Below are 25,592 nucleotides of genomic sequence, written 5' to 3'. Positions count from 1 at the left end.
GTTAAGTTCTGTTTTGAATCTGTATATATATATATATATATATTATATATATATATATATATAAATTGTCATATTGAAACATTGGATTGGATTTCTGTATTGGGAATCTTTAGATATTATTGTATATTCGGGTTTTAAACACAACAAGTGGTATCAAGAGCTTAGGTTCAATGGGGACCACGAAATTGATGTTGAGAAGTTCACGGGGGAAAATGATTTTGGTTTGTGGAGGATTAAGATGAGGGCTCTGCTAGTCCAACAGGGCTTGCAGGATGCCCTCACCAGTGATAAAATGGGCCCTTCCTCGAAAGAGGAAGGGAAGGTGAATGTCCAGAGGGACATTCTCCAAAAGGCCCATAGTGCTCTGATCCTTTCTCTAGGAGACAAGGTATTAAGGGAAGTAGCTAGTGAAGAAACTGCTACTGGTATCTGGTTAAAGCTTGAACATCTCTATATGACAAAATCCCTAGCAAACAGATTATATAAAAAGACTAGGTTATATACTCTTAAGATGTCTTCTGGAACTTCAATAGGAGAACATCTGGATACCTTTAATAAGATTATATTAAACCTAGCTAATATAGATATTAAGGTGGAGGATGAGGATCAAGCAATCCTCTTATTGAGTTCTTTGGACTCCTCATACCAGAACCTTAAGGAGACCATGATGTATGGTAGAGATGCAATATCTCTAGATGAAGTGCAATTTGTACTTCATGCTAGAGAATTACAAAATCAAGAAAATACCAAACAAGAACATGGAGAGGGTTTGTCTGTTAGGGGAAGACCAGAAAAGAGAGGCAAGAAAGGCAAAACAGAAAACAAGAAATATAGGTCTAAGTCTAAAGGAAAACAGTTAAAATGTTTTCTATGTCATAAAGAAGGACATTTCAAGAGAGATTGTCCTGATAAAAAAACAAAGATAGGATACAAGAACAAAGATAAAGGGGATGCAGCAGTGGTGTTAGATGGGTATGATAGTACTGAGGTACTAAATATATCTGATATAGGCCATGAAGGTGAGTGGATATTAGATTCAGGTTGTTCTTTTCACATGTGTCTTAATAGGGACTGGTTTGAAAAATTTTCTGAATTGGATGGTGGGCAAGTAATTCTAGGGAATAATAAATCCTGTAAAATCATGGGTATTGGGTGTGTAAGACTAAAACTACATGATGGTATGGAGAGACTTTTGAGGGAGGTCAGGTTTATACCTGACCTAAAGAGAAATTTAATTTCTCTTGGTATGCTTAATAACTCAGGTTATTCTTTTAAGTCTAAATCAGGGGTCCTTAGAATCACTAAAGGTTCACTTACAATTATGAAAGGGGTTATAAAGAATGGCCTTTACACCTTAGTTGGGAAAACAACTGTAGGGGAAGCATCCCCTGTACATAATGAAGTTGAGAAAAAATCTGTGCTATGGCACAGGAGGTTAGGGCATGTTAGTCAAAGAGGGCTTTTAGAACTTAAGAAACAGGGTCTGCTGAAAGAGGCAGACCTGGACAATCTACATTTCTGTGAAGACTGTGTCTATGGAAAGGCTAAAATGGTTAGTTTTAAAAGGGCAACTCATCTGACTACTCAGACTTTAGATTATGTACATGCTGACCTTTGGGGACCTTCTAGAGTAAGTTCTCATGGTGGAGGGAATTATTTTCTCTCCATCATTGATGATTACTCTAGAAATGTGTGGATTTACATACTTAAACATAAGAGTGACACTTTTGGAAAGTTTAAGGAATGGAAATCCTTAGTTGAGAAACAGGTAGACAGAAAATTAAAAACCTTAAGAACTGATAATGGGTTAGAGTTTCTGTCAACAGAGTTTAATAATTTCTGTCAAAAGGAAGGGATTCTAAGACACAAAACTATTAGAGAAACACCTCAACAGAATGGTCTAGCTGAAAGGATGAACAGGACCATTCTAGAGAGGGTAAGATGCATGTTGTCAAATGCTGGGTTACCTAAAACATTCTGGGCTGAAGCTGCTGCTACAGCTGTCCATTTAATTAATAGGTGTCCATCTTCTGCCATAGACTTTAAAACACCACAAGAAATGTGGACTGGGAAACCTCCTAGGTATGATTACCTTAGAATTTTTGGGTGTACAGCTTATGCACATTCAAAAACTGATAAGTTAGACCCTAGGGCAAATGCATTTTTGTGGGATATCCTGAGGGAGTGAAGGGGTATAAGCTATGGATAGACAAACCTGGTAGAAATAAATGTATAATTAGCAGGGATGTGATCTTTAATTAATCCCAAATGGCTCGGGTACAGAATACAGAAATAGTACAAAGACCTGGAAACACAGAGGGAAATGTACAGGTTGAGGTGGAGAGAGGAAACACCTCAACTGGTAGTAATACTGGGGAAGTCAGTAACTCTGAAGACCCAATTTCAAAGGACTTAGATAAATCAGGTCCTGACTCTTACATGTTAGTAAGAGACAGGAAGAAAAGGACTATAAAACCTCCCATTAGGTATGGTCATGCAAAGCTTACTGCTTTTGCTTTGACTATTACTGATGAGGTCATTTATCAAGAACCAAGGACTTATAAAGAGGCCATTGCAAGCCAGGATGCCACTAAGTAGATACTTGCTATGCAAGAAGAAATGGAGTCTTTAAATAAAAATAAAACTTGGGATTTAATTACAAAGCCTGCTGGGGTTAAGTTGGTTGGATCCAAGTGGATCTTTAAAAGGAAAGAAGGCATACCAGGGGTAGAAGGGACTAGGTTTAAGGCAAGACTAGTGGCCAAAGGTTTCACTCAAAGAGAGGGAATAGATTTTAATGAGATATTCTCTCCTGTGGTTAAACATAGTTCCATTAGATTGCTTTTATCCTTTATAGCATATAATGATTTGCACTTAGAACAATTGGATGTAAAAACTGCTTTTTTACATGGAGAATTGGAAGAGATAATTTACATGCAACCCCCTGAGGGGTTTACAAAAGAAATTAACTCTGATCAAGTGTGTTTACTTAAAAAATCTCTATATGGCTTAAAACAATCACCTAGACAATGATATAAGAGATTTGATACTTACATGCTTGAAAATGACTTTAAAAGAAGCAGCTATGACAGCTGTGTTTATTATAAGGATGTTAATGGAATATTAATATATTTGTTACTGTATGTAGATGATATGTTGGTAGCATGTAAAGATCCTGATTTGATTAAACAGTCTAAGTGCATGTTAAAATCTGAGTTTGATATGAAGGAACTAGGACCAGCTAGTAGAATTTTAGGAATGGATATTATAAGAAATAGACCAGAGAGATGTCTGTTTCTATCTCAAAGAAATTATCTATCTAAAATTCTTAAAAGATTTGGTATGGACCAAATTAAACCTGTAAGCACACCTCTTGGTCAACATTTCAAGCTGTCCACTACTCAAGCCCCTCAAACTGAATCTGAAATGGAGTTTATGCACCAAATACCTTATGCTAGTATCGTAGGAAGTGTGATGTATGCAACGGTCTGTACAAGACCTGATCTTATCTATGCTGTCAGTGTTGTGAGTAGGTTTATGAGTAACCCTGTTAAGGCACACTGGCAGGCTATTAAGTGGCTATTAAGATACATTTCAGGAACTACTGTTTTGGGCTTGAAATATGGGAATAATGTTAAAGAAGGTTGTGAATTGGAAGGGTTTGTAGATGCTGATTATGCTGGCAGTGTGGATACTAGAAAGTCTCTAACAGGATATGTTTTTACTGCTTTTGGGGGGGCTATTAGTTGGAAGTCAAATTTGCAATCTGTTGTAGCCTTATCTACAACAGAGGTTGAGTATATAGCTTTGACAGAAGCTATAAAGGAAGCTATATGGTTGAATGGGATATCACATGAATTGGGTATATTTAAAGGAAATATAACTATACATTGTGATAATCAAAGTTCTATACACTTGGCTAAAAACCAAGTATTTCATGAAAGGTCTAAGCATATAGATGTTAGGCTTCATTTTGTAAGGGATGTAATTGAGTCTAGAGAAGTTAGAGTGGAGAAAATTCCAAAAGAGGAAAATCCCTCAGATATGATGACTAAGTCCTTGCCATTAGCAAAGTTCAAACACTGTTTGAACTTAATTAATATGAAAACTGTTGGGGTCCTTTAGTAGAGGGACAAAGCAGGAACAACCAAGATGAGAAGTAGAATAGGAATGATGAATAAAATATTGTCAAGGTGGAGAATTGTGATAAATGTGTCAACTATTTTTTTTATCTTCAATCTGTTACTAACTCATCTTCATGCAGACTTTAATTCACGTGATAAGCAGCAGCACTTATATGATCAATGAAGTAATGAGAACCTGCAGTGCTTTAAACGACATCCCAGCAGTTCAATAAACGGCACCCTATGCAGTGCTTTAAACGGTGCCGTCTCACTTAAAGCATGGGATTAATGAGAGCCGTCCGATTGATCTTTACTTCATGTATATATATGTGCTTATCGTGTTAGGGTTAAGTGTGTGATTCATTTTGTACAGAGGCCGTTTGAGAGTATGGGTGAGTCCGAGTGAAAGAAAGAACTAGGGTTTGAGAGGGAAAAAGAAAAGCCAAAATCTTGTGGCTTTTCTTGACTCCATTGTAGTTCTATCTTGTACAATGACATTTTGGCCTTGAAGATTCATCAATAAAGTGATCTCTGAGGCTATTCTTGCCGTGGATGTAGGCCATTAGGGTCGAACCACGTAATCTCTATTTGTATCTTCTTCTTTATTATTTTCGTGCATATTTTCTTGCTTATTTACAGATTTATTTGCTTATCTTGTCATCCTGTCATCCTATTATCATTATCTTATCATTTGTATATCTCAACTGAGTTTGGGCTTTAATCAGTATCATATCATATTGAGTTTCCTGAGTTAAGTTCTGTTTTGAATCTGTATATATATATATATATATATATATATATATATAAATTGTCATATTGAAACATTGGATTGGATTTCTGTATTGGGAATCTTTGGATATTATTGTATATTCGGGTTTTAAACACAACAACAATAATAAGAATATTTTATTTCTTTGTTACCCTTGTGAGAGCTCTCAAAAGATAGGTAGGATTTAAGGTTGTAATTTCTTCAAATCTACATATACATGCATTGGGCGCTACAAAATCCCAAAATAAAAATCAGACAACAAATTAATCATCTTTGCGGTTACGGCCCCGAAAACATCATGTGGAATATTGATAACATATCATTATAAAATTCGATATATATATTTATATATATATATATAAAGTAAATCTGGAAAGCACTCATGCACGTACGTACAGGCTTTTAATTTTATGATCATGCATATTGTGGGTGGCTGGACGTGTTGGGCACAAAACATTTTAGCCTGAAATTAAGATGCATGGTAGCTAGCTTCAGAAGGAATCGAATTAAGAGTGGCTATGAAGGAATATATGCACTTTGTACCAATCAAAACAGGAGAATTAAATAATATTGTAGGAATAATGTACGTACAAGCTGCTGCTACTGCGAGTGTGAGTGCGCGCTACTTATAAAATTAGTTTTCTAATCATCAGGTTTATATATATGTATATAGTGACAAGATCTAGTGATCAGTGATTGATATAACATAATTAGGTCTAAGCCCAACAAGATCATCAAGCCTTTGGATCTACATCTCAATATTATATTTATATACAGATATATATACAAAACCAATTCACAGATATAAAAACAGATTAAAAAGAAAAAGAATGAAAAGGAAAGAAAAAGGAACTCACTGTTTTGACAACACTAATTATTTATGGTCCCGACAACTACCTGCAGGCATTTGAGATTGCTTGCTAGCTAGCTAGCTCCTCAATCATGTTTGAAGACACGTACAACTACTGATTATATGTGTGTGTGTGTATATATATATATATATATATATATAGAGAGAGAGAGAGAGAGAGAGAGAGAGAGAGAGAGAGAGAGAGAGAGAGAGAGAGAGAGAGAGAGTGGTACTACGGGATGTAGCCTGAGAACCCTCCAAAAGAGGTAAAAAAATAAAATAAAATTTTTATTTATGCTACAGATATAGATTAAGCTTATAATTCCCACTACAGCTAACTCGAGTTTAAAATAAAGATCATTTGATTGGATTTGGGAAGTAGTGGATGTCCATTTCGGTTAATTGATAAAATTGATGGGTCCATGTCCAACCCACAGCTATTATTATTATTATGGAAAGTTGTGGGAATTATTAGTTTTATTTAATTCTTAGATCCGCCTTATGGTCGAAGATTAGTTATATACTTTTCCAATGTCTGTACCCCATAAGTCAAAAGGTGATCCTAATTAGAAAAAGAAATTAACTTTTTTCAAGGCCACATGTTTTCAAATCTACGATTAATGATTATGCTTGCTCTTATACTTGTATCCATTGATGAATCATGCATGCATGATCTGATCTTCGATCTCAAACCGAACCAAAATTATTACCAAATCTTCAAGGAGAAGAAAAGAAATAATTAAAAAAAAAGGAGCAATTATTTAATTATTACTATAAAAAATACTTATTAATTTATGATCAGTTATTTGCTACGTATAAAAAATAAATAAATTTCTGTCCTAGTCTTTGTACGTGTTTAATTCCTAATTGAATCTAACTGATCCTGCAGTCAACCTCTAAGCTAGCTTGCTAAAAATGATCAGTTTTTAGACATGTTTGTGTTGGGGCAATGAAACAGCCAAAAGCTTTCTTTTTTATGATGGTTTCAATTCCATGATCACATAAGGTGCTATAGGTGCATGCATGCATGCTTGAAAGCAGTAGTACCGATCGACTCGATCTAGCTAGCACTTCTTCTAAACTTCACTTTCCACCGAAAGAAAGAACTAATGTTTTTGGAGTACCGACCTGCACTAGTTTTGACTGTTTTCATCATGATGATCTATCTATCTATCTATCTGTTATATATAAACTCGTGAATAATTCTAGAATTATTCATTAATTGGTGTGTGCTTGCGTGGCATGCATTATTATGATCTTGTTTTCATGCTTACACTTACTAGACTCCCTTAGTTTATTGAGTTGCTGATTAATTAATAAACATTAACACATTTAATTATTAGAATCTAGCCATTGCTCCCGATAATATAATCAAACTCTTATATATATATATATATATATAAACAACAAATTAAAGATTTTTGCGTTTCAATATATGACTCAACATGCACGATCCATGCTACATTAATCTTCTTTTTTTTTTTTTTTAAGAAAGAGACAAATGTCACCTGTTTATAAGTAAACCCTCTCTCAATTTTATTAAAAACCATCACTTATAGTAAAAGAATACCGTCATGCTGCATTAATCAATTACCTATATACTGAACTTAAACTGTTGGGCATGCAACAGTACAATAGGGTGGAAAGATTTTAGGCACCAAAAAACTATGTAACATGTACATCTATATATATATATATATATGTGTGTGTGTAGGTGTGTGTGTGTGTGTAATATATGTTATTTGGAATTCGTGCAGACAGACCAGATCAAACACTGCAATGTCGGACCATTTGGACGTTGATACGTACATTCAATGTACAATAGTGCGATCATAATAGTAATATTAATGCATCGAATCTATAAAAAATTTTCATGTTAGTCGTGCTTGGACGGTAATACTATTAGGATGGATGACCTTTTAGGAAGTGCTCATGTTGCATCTCTCATTATTTCAACCTATATATGAAAAATACTCATGGTACAAAGCATATTCCTCCCTTTAAAAACACGCAATTTTAGAAAAAAGAAAAGAAAAGAAATGATACTAAACTTTTCTTTCCTTTCTCTGTACTTTATAGGTCCAAAAGGAAGCTAAGATTTCACTCAGAAATCATCTCCTTGCTTTGATCTTTTCGTTCTATTCTCTTTTAGAACAATCAAATGGATTAATGGAGCATTAGAATGAAAATTGTTCAAATGTCCCAAACTGATCTCAGTCTCTCTAAAGCAAATGACATCTTTTATAGAACAAAAAAGTGCAAAAATTCCAAGCTCTCACTCTCCAAATCACTTTTTAAAAAAAAAAAAAAAATTAAATAAATAAATAGGGAAAATATACACAATATCTGGCTTGGGGAGATAAACATGGCTGAGATGAAGCGACCCCCATAAGCCACTATCTAATTAAACTCGAGTCGAAATCACGATGCGGCCGGGGCAAGGCTAAGATGCAAGTCCAAGTCCATTACGTGGTCAAAAGTGGGCCCACCATCCACTTTGGACAACCTATTCAATAACGGCCCATCAGGACTCCCATGGCCTTCCGTCTGTTCCACCTGCAAGCCCATATTGAATGAGGACGAATCGCCTACGGTACCAGCGCACAATAACATCCCTGCACCTCTCCCTCGCGTACTACTCGCCCTACTACTACCAGTACTCGTTGTGAACATGCTCCCGTGCGAGACGTGGAACGGCGGCGCCGCTCGTGGCACGTAGAACCAAGATGGCTGAGCCCCCGCAGCAGCTCCAGCCGGGACCACAACGGTCCCAGCTTGGGCCAAGAGGTGCGGTGGCTGCGCAAAGGCTGATATGATCGGGTTCCGGACGTACGAATCGTACGATACGGCTGCGTTTCGCGTGGCTTGCAACTGGGCCCGCTTGAGCTGTTGTCTCTCTTTCTTGTGAGCGTTCTGGTGGCCGCCGAGGGCTTGGGAGTTTGTAAACTCTCGGCAGCAGTACTGACACTCGTATTTCCGGTCGCCGGAGGTAGAAAAAGCACCCGAATCCGGTGGGGTACTCTTAGAGGAGTCCAAAGGTTCTTCATCTTCTGGGACGTTGAAGCCAAAGAGTTTCAAGCTTAAGCCTGTGCTGCTACTAGTGTTGGTGGGAACATTATTGCTTGGTTTGGTTGGGCGGTCGAGCTCTGCCATATGCATTTGTACGTGCTTTGTAGAGAGAGAGGGAGAGAGATGGGAAATGAGGATGAGGATACAAGGGAGTTGTTGCATGTGCAGGGGGGTATATATACAGATCAGTAAAAAGGACTTTCTATAATGTGTAAAGAAAGGAGTGAGACCAGAGAGAGAGAGTTGGTTGCAGACATACAAAGGAGAAAGTATGCAACTTTGGGAACACGACCAAGAACAGTACTTCCGGGACCCGAGAAAGGAATATTTTACCATCCCACCGATTCTCTCGTTCCATATTTTTTTCCTCTTTTATTTATGGTTAAATCGTCAGTTTGCCCTGATATGAGACCCTTGATTTGAAATAGGGGACCCATTTTGGTCTGTTTCTTTTAAATTTCAACTGATAACCAGTAATTTGATGGTCAATAATTATGCATCGGAAAACGTACTGTTTAATGAAGTAGTAATGGGCATGGAATATTGTGAGAGAGTAGGGTATATATATATATACACACACATTAAAATGACAATGATTGGCTTTGTCTACTGTTGAAATTAACAAAAAATTCGATCTCCCATCCCTTTTTTCTTATCATTTTGTTTAATGAGATTGGCGTCATATTTTTTAAGATAAATATTTATTTTGACCAATCACATGACTATAATATATAAAATATATGTTATATAAATCGAGAATTAAAGTCTCAATGGTTGCTGTTTTGCACCTATCTATCCTTATCATACCTGTGCATGCATATATAACAGTCATTGTTAGTTCAAAAGTTAGGGCACTTTAACAGGTTGGTGGAAACATCAACAACTCGGTGAATTAGCTGTTGATGACTAGTACTTATAAGCATACCTAATCAATAAACATGGGTGAAATAACTCACATCATGATATCATCTAATGCTACCATAACATTCATCCACTCCAAAGTCTCATCATTTTTCCTACACTAACAGTACTAGACTCTAGAGAGAGAGAGAGAGAGAGAGAGAGAGAGATCCAGATGTAATTTAATCAGTGTTTTTTTTTCCCTTGTTCACTAAGTTGGGGATCAACTTATTACAATTAGGTGAAAAGATAATGGATGTTATGGACCACTCCCTTTGATGTTTTAAATAAATAAAAAAGAAAGAAAAGAAAAAGAAAAAAAAAACTCAGTTGATCATGACAATTCATGGCCACTACATGCAGGACACATTTCCCAGCTAGCTTCTATAATATTAGATGAATTAGAAAGTAGAGATATTATTGGAAAGAGGAATGCTACACATCATCTCAAATACTTTATATATTAAAATATTATTTTTTATTTTTTTATTTTTTTATTTTATTTTATTTTATTCTTATTAAACTAATTAAATTATTCTATTTATCATCCACACACTATATATTTATTATAGAAAAAAAAATATAATGTGTGAAGTGTGAGAATGACAAGAAAATTTTTCCTATTAAAAAACTCAAACGTATATGTAAACGTAGCAGTGGAGTGTGGACCAAATCCCACGTTAATGAGCAACCGTGAAGCCCACACTCCTTTTCCTGACTGCAACTGCTATAACAATTCCCAAAATTAACCAATTCCATTTATTTTTCTCTGTTACTACTCCTTAGCTCTTTCCCAATTTGATTTTCTAATTTTAGTCCCCGGCCCCTTCTCTCTCTCTCTGACATAGAGTCAGAGCATCCATGCATGCAACAGTTTCACTGTCTGTAGGGCCCTAAATTGAGAGATCATGCAAAGAATTCATGAGATCTAACATTGTCAGTCCCGGCCACTAGTCACTTCCGCATGCATGGCCCACGTGTCACCATCGCATATCTAATAACAGATACGCATGTCTCAAATTCCAAACCCTCTCTCTCTCTCTCTCTCTCTCTCTCTCTCTCTCTCTCTCTCTCTCTCTCATGATGGCAGTTCTGTGTATAAATTAGTCAACAAGGGAATTAGCTGGGCTAGAAAAGAAACAGAGTTAGCTTGTCTGAAAGTGCATCGAATGAGATCAAAAGGGCATCATATGGATGAATGTTCAGGTGTGTTTACAACTTAGGGTTCAGACCCACCATCACGCACGTGTTCATGATGATGAATAATTGTTTAGGATGTTTGCGTGATTCACGTTGAGTTTCAATCTTATTGGTTTTCTGTGATCTTTGGGAGAGATTTCTCCGAATCTTGTAAACTACTAGTGCTTTGGTTTTGTAATCTCCCACTTAAAGAGCATAATAATTGTATGTTTCAATTGACATTGTTATTTCGAAAGCTCTTTCCAATGCATTCATCACAACCCCAAACATGACCCACTTTGTTCTTTCTCATGTTTGTTCCATTAATTAAAAGCCTTCAATTCTCACCTAGTCAATTTTTCCAATGTACGAAAATCCCATCATTTTTCATGAATTGTATGGATGGTGGTTGGAGGTGAAAGATTTTATTCTTTTGGATCGTTAGATTGCACAACTTATCATGATGAATGCCACTATATATATATATATATGAACTAACAGGGGTTCGTATATATATACACATACATGCAGAAAAAAATGTGTACGTGTTGATCGATGCGTACAACCATGCACATATATATAGATGAATCAGACATACTCAAATTGTCACGTGAACAGATAGCCATTTATTAGCAGTCCGTTAAAAGACTGGATCTACTTATAATTAGTTTCATTTTTCAATCTTTTATTTGTTCTAGTTTTTCCTGTAATTCATGAACTGCATGGGGAGTTTATATATCAGGGTCCTCAACCTTACTTTTCTAACTCTAGCTGTTTATGTGCCCAAACAGGGGATAAAAGAATATGAGAAATGATATATATTACTCAAGCTTAATTGTTAACAATGGCGGCCAGCCACTGCGTACAAGAAATACTTGTTTTACCCAGGGAGGATTTTGGTGGCGAAACGCATGGCATCCGTGGGAAAAAACCTTTTCCCACCAACTCACGTCGTGGAGACCTCATGGAATATAATTGGTGAGATAAGTTATCAATTTCCACGAAAACTTCAACTCATGGAAAAAAAGCAGGTATTTCCCATGAGAACAACCGAGGGAAAAATATATGCAGCTCGCCGCAATGCTTCGTGAAGTCTGAAACTTACGTGATATTTACTACTATTTGCCATGAATTTAGGTTGTGGGTCATTGGGAAACCCATGGAATCTGTTGGAGGAAATCCCACAAAATTTTTTCATGGGAAATGCTCAATGCCATCATAAATGCATGTGGGTTTTTCATTTCTTACACCTTAGCTAGGAAGTTGATCAGGAATAATGAAGAGTGGCATGCATGCGTGGGACCAGATGGATCAGTTAACTAGGTATCTACGTACTCTTATATATATATATATATATATTTGGTTTAGGGGATATATAAAAGAAGAAACAGTACAAGTACACCAAGGTAATGAATATTGAGGGGTTAAATATATAATATATAAGGCTTTGGGGTTTTATTGCAAGTTGGAGCTAATTAATTTGGAAAGTCCCAATTTTGGAGAATCTTGGCTTTTTTACCAATATAGGCTACCTAGGTTGTACCAAATCCGTAGCATGCATGCATATGCATATAGGGTTGGTACGTGCTAAGCCCTAAGAGCTAGATCCAGTACTTGTCTGACCTAGAATAAAAAAAATTGATATTTGTAATTTTAGGATAAAGTTTAGTATTTTTTTTTATAAAGTATTTAAATACGATACCTATTTAAAAAAAAATAGTTTTTAATAAGAAATTATAATTTTTTTTTTAAATGTAAAAAATTTGCATACTTTAAAATTATATAAATGTAACATTCCTTTTAAATAAAAATAAATAATATTTACAATTGATAAACATTACACAATTTTTTTAAAAAAATTAAATAAATACGAGATACATATAAAAATATTAATTTTTTTTAATAATAAACTATATATTTTTTTAAAACTATTTATATTATAAGACGTTTATATATTTCATAATCATACATAACATTACTATTAATAAATTACGGTAGGCGCCTGTGACCATATATTCGTGGTTGCTAGCTAGGTTTGAGACAAAATGGTCCCACATGAACACCTAACGTCCTATATATCTCTATCAATCAAATATCGAAGAATCTAATTAAGTAGAGTGTTGAGAGAATTGTCCAATCTCATGACTTTCCCAACAAGCTGCTAACAACTGTCTCCTGTCTTAACAATGGATTTTTTTTTTTTTAGCTTTTCGGTAAATATAAATGTTTCCACCATGCATCTTCATTTCTTTGTTGTTGATTGAAGTGATCCCGATCGATGTTATCCCTTTAAGATAGACCGAATCGTGATTAATTATGACCAACCAAGTTGTGGTAGCTAGCTCGTCCTTCGAGGGAAGTTAACCACTCGTCATCATCAAATATAATAAATTATTACTTTACCTTAATTTAGATTTACAAAACGTTTCCTTTAATCTTATAATTATAATTTTTTTAATTTTTTATATAAAATATAATAAACAATTCAACTTTTTAAAATATTAAAATAATCATAATATTTAAAAATAATATTTTATTCAAAACCATCTCATGTATAGCTACTAAGATTACATTAATATTCAAGAATATATATATTGTCCACATTTAAGTAATTAAACCATGATGATGGCGATGAATTCCATCAAATTCTAAAATTAAAAAAAGTAAATATGTTCATGAAATGAATCATGATGTGCTCCGACTTTGGAGTCATGGAAACTCAATTTGGTAAATCAGTGAGACAAACTAAATGTGCTATTTAATTAATTGGCTTGTTAATAAAGTGAGATCAAACACTCGATCGGATGTTTCCATTATCAAATGTTTTCCCTTTTCTTCTAATCTTTCCCACATCATGGCTTGTGATCATGATCATGTGTTTGGATTGTAGAAATTAATAAACAATGAGTAATGATGAACAAGGAGGAACAAAAGTAGTCATACGTATGTTCAAGATCTGAAATATTGCTTTCGAATTTTCGTGATCAAAATATTATTTTTGTGAAAATTTCTTCTTTAATAATCCAACCCACCCAGGATTCTGGAGGAAATTGTCACTTGGAAAAGTCCAAGCAACTCATGCAATATATATGGCCCTAATTATAAAGACATTGATCGAGATCAAGAAAACTAATGACTCCAGCACGTGCGACTTGCATGAACATTACTCTATCAATGGAGTAAATAGCCTCGATCGGTCTTAATTCATTTGGCAATGATAGTGTTGGAACAGCTTGTTGAAGCTGACTCATGATGAAGATCAAAACCAATTATCAGTTCCTGCAAAAAAGGAGAAAATAAGCAAATGAGCTTGCGGCCTGTGATTTCATGAATGGCTGGGGAAAACTCCTACGCCTTGTAAGTCAAAATCTTCGAGACAAGGTAAAAGTGATATTTCTAACTTGGACTTTACAGGCACATTTAATTATGTCTGGAAGTGGCTTAGCTTGGAGGGAGTCGTTTTTGTGGAATTAGTCGGCCCTAATCTTCTTGCCCTCCTTTCCTGGCACTACATCATGTCGTATGCCTCTAAGATACTTTCCATTCGATCTTCTTGTATTTGGACAGTCCACTTCAACTCGACTCGACTCTGTTAAAACTTTGATACTATCCTAAGAATCCATGAACTATTCAATCTTGTCCATGAATTCTTATAGGGTTACTGCCCGCCATGAAATTACTCCTTGCCCGTATACCTCACACTAATCATGTTGCCAATACTCCTCTTGGTCGTCAGTGGTGAGCCACTCGTGGAAGAAAAGTTGATACTCTTGAACAAACTGTCCATCAGTGACATGCTTGCCTTTATTATGTGCTCCATCTACTCGTACCTGTTTTGCAAATCTTTGAGATACAATCTCAACTAAATTTGTTTCCTCCCTATGGGTCAGGACTCGTATTTCCCATCGCCCCATGGTCTCATTTGTTTCTCCATCTTCCCCCAAATTTCAGCCCACTTTTCACATACTCCAGATTCCTTAAGGTAACAAGTTAGAAAACGATATATTGAAGAGAGAACTGATTTCTTCGTGCACATTATCATTAGCAGAGGATACTTCAAATCTTCGTGCACATTCATTAGAAGAAGATGCTTCAAGGAGTGAAGATTTCATTTTTACAAATAAAAACCAAAGAGGAATGAATCTACTAAGTGTCTTCCTTAGTAGCATCATGAATAAAACGGCATTAATACACATACCTTTAAAATCTCAAATGTTTTTACAACCAAATTGTAAAACCAGTAAGGGAAAACCTGTTGTGGGAGCTCGGAGAAAAATCGAACATGGAATTCAATGCAAGCCTTTGTAAGCAGCAACCTAGACGCCCAAACATATAAACTAAAGGATGGATATTCAAGCACTTGAATAATACAGAATAAGACGAACACCTTCTCAACCAAACTTTTTATTGAACCATTTCTTTTTGGCTGATTTATCCTTGCCATCTGAGCTTCCATCTTCCCCAGGACTCTCTGCCTTTGAATCTTCCCCAGTAATTTTGCTACTACTGCCATTACTTAAATTACTGCCACTCCAACTACCATTGGCTACTCTTGCTACAGAGAATGAAGAATGGATATTGTCTCGCTGTTTCAGAAGCTCATCCACCTGATTAAAAACCAAAATGGGGATATTAGAAGACGGGTCAGCTTATTTAATTATTCGAACAAAATTATTTAAAGTTTACACATGAAAAGAAAATAAAGATTCCATGTGTATCTGAAAGTACGAACTTTTTAGGTGCTAGGGTGCAGCACAGGTTGTTACTGAGAAACACAAAAAAAAAAAAAAAAAAAAGAGAGAGAGAGAGAGAATGACATCAAATATGAAGTCATGCTATGGCCTCCCCAGTTAACCCCAAAAAGAATAAAGATGGTCCCATTAGCTTCCTATCATACTAAAATTTGCATGTGTGTCGTGTGTAAGTTTTAAGGACCAGTGGGCAAGAAACCGGAGACAACAGTGTATATTAAAATGCAATTATGAAAAAGAGGAATATATAAAACTTACAGACAGCTTTTCCTGGTTGTATCTATTGGTCACTTCTTGAAAGCGTGCCAATGCCTATAAAAACATCAGAAGAAAATTGTATGAACAGGCTATTACCAAATACCAATTACAAACCATAACTAAAAGGCGGGATCTCCACCTTTCTGTATTCCGTCTCAAATTGACGTAGCTCATTTCTCTTTCTTAAAATCTGAGCCTCGATATCCTTCAGCTTCTCTGTTGTGTCCTCAAATGACTTTGTACAAAGCGCCTCAATCGTATAGCTAGCAGTCTTAAAAAAATTGTCTCCTGAACAAAATTCAGTGTAGGTCAGCATAATAGAATATATGAACAACTCAAATAGACATGTAGTAATAAAGCAATATGATGAAGGGAAAAAATAATAAGTTCACACCGTAAACAGCAAATATGTGAGTTCCGGCTTTTAGCTGTGAGACCTCACAAGGTTGAAGGCCTTCCAACCTTTTAAAGAAAGCGGCTTCAGGGTCCTTAGCCATTGCTAACTGCACCAACAGGATTAACTCATCACCTTTTCAGAAATGACAAGGAAAAATTTACCCACGTCCCTGCCCAACCAATTTGATGATGATGATGAGGTTGCAAAGCTTGCATACCGCATTCACAGTTGAATCCATTCTGTACACTTGAAAATGCAAAAAGTACATCCCTGCAGATGTCACCTTACCAGTCTTCTCACTATCTTCCTGTGCAAAGAGATACAGTATCTCAGGTTAACTGAAGTAACCAACCTTGAGAATCAATAAATGTCTGAAAAAATGGATGTAGTTCAATTGCGCAGATTTTCAAGTATTGGATTGGTATTGATAAAACAAAACCTGAAAAAAACAATCGCTTGGACGCCATTCTAGGTTGTTTAAAGGCAACTCTAATGAATTCAAATATTGAAATAGTTTGCATTTCTTTAAAATCGAACCGATTATAGGTGCATTCCTCGATTTTGATTTGAATTATGGAATTCTCTCCTAGAACGGCAGAAACAATTACTATTAGAAATTTGAATTACCAACTTTTGCACAAACGTGCAAGTGGATGAGGTCGAATGAGCAGTCTTAGTTGGACACAGGATTGCATGTGTTTACAGGTTGAACCAAATTCAAGCTTGGGAAATGTTTGAACTTTCCAGTGGTGTGAAGGGAATGGCACTGAATAATAAACCGATAAAAATACTCTGAAAGCCTTTTTCTTTTCTTTTTTTTTGATAAGTAAAAAAAAAACTTACTCTGAAAGCTGAAATCAGATGTTATGAGAAATATTTTCACGTGACAATTATCAAATGGAGAAAATGAATATAAATTTACAGGATGCTGCTTTTCAATGAATTGGCTGAGAGACATGCTCTAGGAGGCTCATAGTTCTACGGTGCACTGGGAACACTGAAGCTGGGTGAGTAAATGTTTCTGTTTGTTTCATCAAAACCATACTAAATTTCTGTTTGTTTCATCAGCACCCTACTAAATTGACACATAATAAGTATGTGTATTTTATAGACCACAGACTCGCATATCATATGATCGGGGGATATGCTTCTTTAGATCAATTCTCAAATGTGGAACAATGTAACAGGTGAATAAGAAGTGATACAAAATATAACACTTCACTCTCAAATAACAAATTGCATATCAACTTTCCAAACCAGTTAGATATAAATTATGACATATGAAGGGCACTAGTTTTTGTATTGAGACATAGAAATACTATTGCCTTGCCTTTGGGCACTAGTTTTTGTATTGAGACATAGAAATACTATTGCCTTGCCTTTGCTCCAGCAAGTGATACAACTGGGAAAGATGACTAAACACTTCTCTCTAGGTCACTAGAAAAGGTCAATTCATCAAAGGAAGAATAAGAACAGACACCATACACCAGCACTCCACAGGGAGTACGCTTGGGGCAACCTTATTTAAGAATGAGTACATTTCGCTCCAAGAAACTACCAAAGCCAATTCTAGACACAGAAATAATCTCTCCAATCCTAATGTAACACCATACAACCAATGAGAAATTCAGTGATATATTACTTGGGTTATTCTTCAGTTCTGGTCTCACATAAACAGGATCATGGAAAGGGAAACATGCATAATGGGTGAGCTCATTACTTGGGACATTTTTTAAATTCGGCAATCTCTCTCTCCCTCTCTCTCAAAAACACATACACATGTACAGAAACTTCACATTCATTCATGATCTCCCCTTTCACTCCAAAATTAGAATGAGAGAAGTATGGTGAACACAATTTGCTTTGTTTCTTCAAACATCAATTCCAAACACCAGTGATCATCTTAATTTGTTGCAATCCACAGTTAATCAAGCTAAACCTGCCCATTAAAACAAGAACATTTGGATGTCTCCCTTTGGAGAAGAATGCTGAATCTTGGAGACTTATTAAATACCATGGCTCTACAACAGCCATTTAACAAACTTGCTTCACTTTACCTCTTCAAATTCTCAAAGTTATTTCAAACACGTATTGCGAAAACCACAACATATAATTTCATACTCTTGGCCTATGTGCCAAAGAAACAAGCACCAATTTAGCATATATTCACAGCTCTACAAGCTTCAATTCTATTTAGCAAATTTTCCACTTACACAAAAAAATAACAAGAAACATAAGAAAAATATAAGAGGAGAAGATTCAGTATCGTGTCAAACACTATTGTTTTTTGGCAACTTGTATACCAAAATAACATGAGTTGAATGCAGGCATTTAAGGTTATATGACTGAACTCAAGTTCCAGAAAACTCAAAATTGCAGGAAATGCCACAGAAAACCAGGTAGTGTCAAGCGAGTATTGAGAATGCCTCTATACTATAAACTTCTGTATTAAACTAGCGGGATATCATATAACAACAGAAATCCAAACACTACATCAACATGAGATAAATTGAATGTGTCTTCTTTCTCAATTTAGAACAAACACAGTAAATAAAACAAGTAATGGGATAAATGATAGAAAACTGGGTTGAAAAAGCACCAAATAAAAATATATATACCTGTAATGCCAAGCCATAACCAGCATTTGCATCTTGTTCAAAATAAAGCAACTGGAAAATCAATTTCTTATGTTACAACTTGAAAGAATAGTACAGAGAAAGTAGATCCAAAGACAGACAGACAGGCACACAGACACATAGTGACAGATTGAGGGCCAAAGTCCCACAGTCATGCAAAAGTCTACATGATCTTATTGACAAATTCTTTCAAACCTTGAATTTGCTCTGTGAAGATGAGGTAACTCTTACTACAATCCCAGCCTCAGCTTGTTGCTCATTGATTGTTACACCAAAGAAGTGGGCACATTGCTTTTCTACCTGCAGCAGCATTCAAAAATCAGCAAAGGAATTACACCTGAGAGTACGGCCCCATATAGTATAAACTGTGTAGGCACCTTTCCACTAACTGCTGTTCCAATTGGGAGGGGTCTGACTGTAACAGTGCCATTTAGGGCTTCTTCAAGAACGTTTGCAGAAATTGTAGTCTTAATAGGGACACCCAGCTTGCTATAGACAAAATGAGAGGTTATTAAATCCCAATGACCCTGACAGCTCCTAGTTTAACAAGTAAGATATTACCTGAATAAAGCTGCAAACATTGTATTGACAGTACCAAGATTAGACAAGTCAATTTCCATATCCATGCCATCAGCGTCAAGAGCCTGAATAATTTAATGACTAAAATGTGATAAAAGATTAAAAAAGAATTCTAGTGGAAAAAATAAATGAGGAAATAAAAAGAAAACTCGCAAGAACAGAACCAACTGGCCCATATGCATCATTAGATCCATAAGGGCCTAGAAACATTAAGGGAAATCATATAGTCAAATGAAAACTATATATGGAATTAGTGAATCCTAATAAAATGTTGTTGATATACATGCTCTAAAATACTCAAAGAAAATAGAAAAATTGAAAGTGGTTACTTTTATCAGCAAACATGACATTAGGATTAATTTGAGATGGTTTGTGTGTATTTTTGCAATTATTGAGTGCTTCTTTATGGCCCTTTGGTGTTGTTTGAAGGTAGGTGGATTCAGACCAGAGCTGGATATGGTTTTTACGGTCCTTTTCTAACCATATTAAAGCTAGGGTATAAGGGGGGACATAGTCTTGGCCATGGTGGTAGCCAATGTGTACAGGTTGTGGCTGTGTGAGATTTTGGAGATGGTCCTGGCCTTGTGGTTAAATGGCATCGTAACAATTTTCAGTATAAGTGAAACAGCTAAAAACACTTCTTACATCATTTTTCAGAACAAATTTCTATCCTTCGTATTCATGTCAATGTGTGATACCCATGTTGTTATCCGCATATTATAATAATTTACATAAATTTGTGGTTATTTTCTATGTATTCATTCTTTCCTTTTTATAAGTAAAATGAAAATTCATTAATATGAATGAAGTAGACGAAGCCCATGTACACAGGAAAATTTTATTATGTATTCATTCTTAACCCTTCAATACTACAATTTTTTTTTTTTAATAATTAGGTAAAGTATTCACTACACAGCATTGTATTCATTCCACACCAATGTGAAGGCTATCCTACTAGTTCGGCAACTGTCAATTTCTATACTTTCAGGGCCCAGCACAGAAATTTTCAATCTTTATCCACATGGCCTTTTTTTTTTTTTTTTTTTGGATTGTAATCAAGAAATTTTATTCATAATAATAGGCAAAGCTCAAGTACATGGAGTATAAATGAGAAGTACCTAGAGTACTGAAAGTAGAAAGTCATGGACATTTAGTCCGTTACAAATAATAGCCCCCACCCAATAAAACAATGTTTTAAAGAAAAAAACTTTCAGCTCCTCCATTGTTCTCTCCTGATAGCTTTAACATATAATCTTTTATAAAATACTTTTATTAATGACCAAAAGGCACTGTAAGGTACACAAGATATGCTTTAGAGACTTGGTACTTTTTGGTTATTAATAAAATGATCTTCTATCTAATGTATAACCTTCGTGTACTTTACAACGCCTTTTGGTCATTAATAAAATATCTTCTTCTTTTTTCTTTATATAAAATATCTTATAAAAAAGAAAAATGTTTGGTCTACACCGAGATCTTTTTTTTTTTTTTTTGGATAGGTTGGTCTACACCGAGATCTTACAAAAGCAAACTTACAAACTAACATGTCTTGATGTGATACATTAGATTGTAAGACACTTTTTATCGTAAAGTATGTCTAACTAATCACATCAAACCACATCATTATGTAAGTTTACTTTTGTAAAACCTCTGTGTAAATCTAATAGTTCTCAAAAATTTATGAATTAAAGCTACCTAGGTAGAAAGAGAGACCTGACCAGGAAAAAATACATTAGCCACACCTACGTAGAAAGATTAAAAAGATTAAAAACAAATCCAAACAACTAAAGATTACGGCCATCAAATTATACAGAGATCTAAAGAAGACATCCTTTAGTTCCTCCATTTTCTTCTCAAAATTCTTTAAAGTATTCCTCTCCCTCCAAGTGCACGATGTGGCTACCAAACCGACTTTCCAGCAAAGAACACCAATTTGTCCAGTACAATTGGACAAAAACATGGAGGAATGACCGTACTTTCGAGAACACCAGTTGTCAATACCTTGCGAACACCAACTTTATAAAGAGTACTAGCTACTCCACAAGTGATCAGTTTCCCATCTCTCTTGTACATGCAACACCAATTTATCACTATTATTTGTCACTTCCTCGAGGTTTTCCATTGGGAGGATTTTCCATGGAGCAGCGTCCCAAGCAAAGACCTTCTCAGAGGAGCTCTACTCCTCCAAATGCTTTTCCATGGAAAAGAAGCCTGTTCATTGGGATACAACGCACAGTAAAACAATTTCAATTCAAACATCACCCTTTTGGATAGGACCCAATGCATTTTGTCTTCTATCCCATGTCTTATTCACACCGAGTACGATTGGACAAAAAAATAGGCCAACAAGTCCAACTCCTCATCGCACGCTACTTTCATAAAATCCACTTCTCAATGATTATTCCATCCAAATTCCACAATGTTTTTCCCACCGATGCATCTTTTCCCTAGAAATATTGACTAAGACAGGGAAGGCCTGAGGCTCCACATCACACATGGTGCAAAGGACTTATGTTATAAATCATCATTTCCTTCTAATTAACTAGGTACAAAATTTGCTTAGGGGAGACAAACTAAGCACAAAATTTCCATCAGTTTTTTAATAAGTAGCACTACATTTCCATCAGTTAACAAACAGAAATTTTGAATGGAAATATAAGAAGTCATTATAGTCACGACTAAACTTTAAAATTATTCCATAATTTACTGTAGTTAATGTTACTACTTCCTGCCAACACTTGTACAGGCACACATGCACTTAGAACACTCACATGCATGAACGCCACTGTCGCCACATTACTTCCCAGGAAGAAGTATATAATAGAAAGAGAAGAAAGAAAGCACCTCAAACCCTGAACTGTCATATTGCCTTTTCTTCTCAGGGTCAGATAAGATGCTATAAGAATATGCAACCTCCTTGAAAAGTTCAGAAGCCTCAGGATTGGCGGCATTCTTGTCAGGATGATACCTGTCCAATATTGGAATTCACGTTCACATTTTATGCAAAAGCTCAATTGGATAAGCATCTTCATCACCGGTGAAAAAGTTATTGAACGAACTCAACTGAGCAGTGAAGTCATAACACCACATTTAGGAGAGAGGTAGCATTTTTTTTTTTTAATAAGTTGGAGAGAGGTAGCATTTTAAAATTGATGTTCAATACATTTTATCAAATGGGTTTTGTTTTTCTAACCTATCCGAGAACAACAGAGTGACAAGGGTAGCATTTTTCGTTTGAATCAAATGATGAATCTATCAACTTGAACAATGACTTTCATCAAAAAAGGAAGTAATAAAACATCAACATCTTAGCAGCAGAATCGATGGTATAGGACTGGTTGCTCCCCAAAACCATCTGCCACAAACCTCCCAAAATTTATTTTGGGAGCTCAGTTGGTTAGGCTTTGGATTTGCTCTTCAATGGTCACCAGTTCCGAGTCCCCGCAGGGCCACTAGAGATTTACCTAGCCGTTAATTTTAGGGTTTGTGGGAGTAGTCAACGTGAGCGCAAGCTGATCCGGACACCCATGGATATCATAAAAAAATAAGCAAGAAGATATTTTATTGATATAAAAAATAGAATTCATTTACGAAATTCTAATCGTGATATCGTGTTCTTCAGAATAATACCCTCATTGAGCTAGAAACTAAGGTTGTAACCGAACTTAATAGCGCATATTATCAAACTACAATCATAAGTTCCTATACAATACCGTACTGGGCCAAACAGTATTTCCAGCACCGGAAACATATTCAAGAAAAAGAATCAAGAATTAACCATAAAAAAGAACAAATAAATAAATAAATCAAAAAAATATTGAAAGAAGCGAATTTTACTTGAGAGCAAGCTTCCGATACGCCGTTTTGATTTCCTGATCGGTGGAATCCCTCGAAACGCACAGTACCTCATAGGGGTCTCTCCGATTAGCTGGGGCCGAAGGTCCTTCCATCTTCGAACCCGTCCCCATTCCCTCTCTCATTCACTCTCCGTTTCTCGCTAATCAGAAAGTCCTATCTTTTCCCGTCGGGTGCTCCAATCGTAGAATATTTCCTATAAAGAAAATACGAATTCACCACCGAGAAAACCAAGGCCAATTTTTTCCAACAAAATACACGCAATTCAAAGCATCATTGGATCGCTGAATTTTCTCGGGAGTTTGAAAAGACGGAAACTGAGATTATGTAACATCGAGTAGCAAAGATCTAATCGAAGCGAGATCTAATTGCACATATTTAAAAAGGTAGATATAAAAAACAGAGATAGCTCTAGGGTTTAGGAATTCACGGAAATATATAAATGGAGGGAGCAGATATGAATATTTTCTTTTCCCATAACTTCTTCTTCTTTTTCTTTTTCTTTTTCTTTTTCTTTTATCCTTTTTCGTTCTTTTTTCTTTATTATTATTATTTTTTTTTTCCTCGGCTTATTATATTCCTTTCCTTGTTTGTTATTTCGTCCTTTGTTTTACAATCTCCTTTATCTATATACACGAGTAATGTTATTGGCTGTTATAAAATGTATAAATATCATATAATTATTTTTTAAAAAAATAAAATTTATTATTAAAAAGATAATTTCCTTTCACGTAGGTTTTGTTTTTATTTAATTTTTCTAAAAATAATTATACAATATTTACACTTTCACAACTACAACTATAAAAGATTATCCTTTCAAACTCTTTAGTGATATTACTAATTTCAGCTAATATATTAATTTTATTTATAATAAGTATAAATTAGTCTAATAAATTGGGGTTTGAAAATACCCAATTGTCATTATATACATCACTCAGCTCTATCTTCTTCTTATTTTTATTTACTTTTTATTTTTTATTTTATCTTATGAATATGAATTTTTGTTTTTGTTTTTACTGAAAATTATATAGTTTTCTAAAAGTGAAAATGAAGAGGATCTCTTAATTATTTGATATTATTAATATTAATGTTTGACAAAAGAGAAGATGTTATTACTTTAAGAATGCTGCAATTTACACTCTAAAAACATGAAAATTACATATAAAAAATTAATTTTGAAATTCATACAAAAAAAAAAGGTTGATTATGACCTGTTCTGGCAAGTAACTTCCTTATTAAGGTTACAAATTATAACAGACAAAACACATCTTTGAAACAAAATAATAATGGTGGGTGTTGAGCTTGCTTTCTAAGGAGGATTCAATCTTGATTAATGTACTATTCCATACAATCTCACCTACCATTCCTTTCTTCTTTTCTTTAGTGAAAAACTCTATACCATTGGGTGGGTCAAGATTTACATATACATACAAGCAATTTTTTAATTCATGAGTTGAACATTGTTGGAGAAAAGCTTTTGACTTAGGAAATGGTTAGTCATAATTGGAATATGGCTATCTTGAGAGTTGTTGGAAAGTTTATATATATATATATATGGAAATGATTTATACAGTCTTGAGATTTGTAATTATGTGCACGCTCTTTAAAATAAATAAATAAATATGAGATCCATATAAAAATAATAATTTATTATTAATAAGCCCATTCTTTTTCTAAGAAAATATGCACAACTTACACATCTTAAAACTATATCTAATATTACTCTTTTTTATAAGAGACCTACACTATATTATATGATAATTATAATTTAATTAGTTCTACCATTTACGAGTTGAGTTGGTGCATAAACATATAATTTATTGATAGGCTCAGAATTATAATTATAAAAAACTCAAATATATAAGAGAAATGATATTTATAGTCGTGAGTGTGTAAGTGCGGTGCAATCACTTTAAAAAAAGTAAATAAATACGGGATTTATATAAAAAATAATAATAATAATAATGTACTTCACTTTTTTTTCAAAGTGACTATACGACACTTGAACACTCTATAACTGTATATAACATTACTCAATATATAAATGGCTTTTTAACTAATTGATGTGACAAGATTCTATATTAATGGTGTATTTAGTATATAAATAAACAGATTTGTTTTGTATTTTATAGTTTATTAACCCAAAACAAAAATGTTTTGAATCGCATTTCACACGTCTGGAATCTGTGCATGCAGAGATTGTCGATCCTAAATCAAAGTCGACA

The 25,592-nt window shown here is 34.9% G+C and overlaps 3 protein-coding genes across 3 annotated transcripts; 1 reads left to right on the top strand and 2 right to left on the bottom strand.

Annotated features, from left to right (window-relative positions):
- Positions 1 to 3,342: 3,342 nt before the first annotated feature.
- On the top strand, positions 3,343 to 4,125 carry LOC122312558 (secreted RxLR effector protein 161-like). The gene has a single exon (XM_043127200.1). The coding sequence runs from the start codon at positions 3,343 to 3,345 to the stop codon at positions 4,123 to 4,125; it is 783 nt and encodes a 260-aa protein (XP_042983134.1).
- A 3,658-nt stretch (positions 4,126 to 7,783) lies between these two features.
- Positions 7,784 to 9,140, bottom strand: LOC122313926 (zinc finger protein GIS3). Its single transcript, XM_043129250.1, has one exon. The coding sequence runs from the start codon at positions 8,972 to 8,974 to the stop codon at positions 8,165 to 8,167; it is 810 nt and encodes a 269-aa protein (XP_042985184.1). The 5' UTR covers positions 8,975 to 9,140; the 3' UTR covers positions 7,784 to 8,164.
- A 5,803-nt stretch (positions 9,141 to 14,943) lies between these two features.
- On the bottom strand, positions 14,944 to 23,851 carry LOC122313422 (chaperone protein dnaJ 15). The gene is made up of 11 exons (XM_043128402.1): positions 23,350 to 23,851; positions 22,357 to 22,480; positions 19,495 to 19,577; positions 19,311 to 19,422; positions 19,129 to 19,233; positions 18,916 to 18,966; positions 16,515 to 16,604; positions 16,295 to 16,403; positions 16,040 to 16,188; positions 15,901 to 15,954; positions 14,944 to 15,498 (listed from the first exon to the last, which is right to left on the bottom strand). Exons 1-11 carry the CDS (start codon positions 23,490 to 23,492, stop codon positions 15,283 to 15,285), a joined length of 1,236 nt encoding a protein of 411 aa, XP_042984336.1. The 5' UTR covers positions 23,493 to 23,851; the 3' UTR covers positions 14,944 to 15,282.
- Positions 23,852 to 25,592: the final 1,741 nt, after the last annotated feature.

This window comes from Carya illinoinensis, chromosome 6, assembly GCF_018687715.1.
Source record: "Carya illinoinensis cultivar Pawnee chromosome 6, C.illinoinensisPawnee_v1, whole genome shotgun sequence".
Lineage (NCBI taxonomy): Eukaryota > Viridiplantae > Streptophyta > Magnoliopsida > Fagales > Juglandaceae > Carya > Carya illinoinensis.
This window is presented reverse-complemented; position numbering and strand designations above follow the sequence as displayed.

Bases quoted from the DNA above. Each gene is read 5' to 3' on its own strand.
- LOC122312558 (XM_043127200.1), top strand. From the start codon at position 3,343: ATGGACCAAATTAAACCTGTAAGCACACCTCTTGGTCAACATTTCAAG.
- LOC122313926 (XM_043129250.1), bottom strand. From the start codon at position 8,974: ATGCAACAACTCCCTTGTATCCTCATCCTCATTTCCCATCTCTCTCCC.
- LOC122313422 (XM_043128402.1), bottom strand. From the start codon at position 23,492: ATGAGAGAGGGAATGGGGACGGGTTCGAAGATGGAAGGACCTTCGGCC. The intron at 18,967-19,128 runs GTTTGAAAGAAT...TTGATTTTCCAG, and splicing joins CTTCACAGAGCAAATTCAAG to TTGCTTTATTTTGAACAAGA. The intron at 15,955-16,039 runs GTGGAGATCCCG...ATGTTTTTATAG, and splicing joins TTGAGACGGAATACAGAAAG to GCATTGGCACGCTTTCAAGA.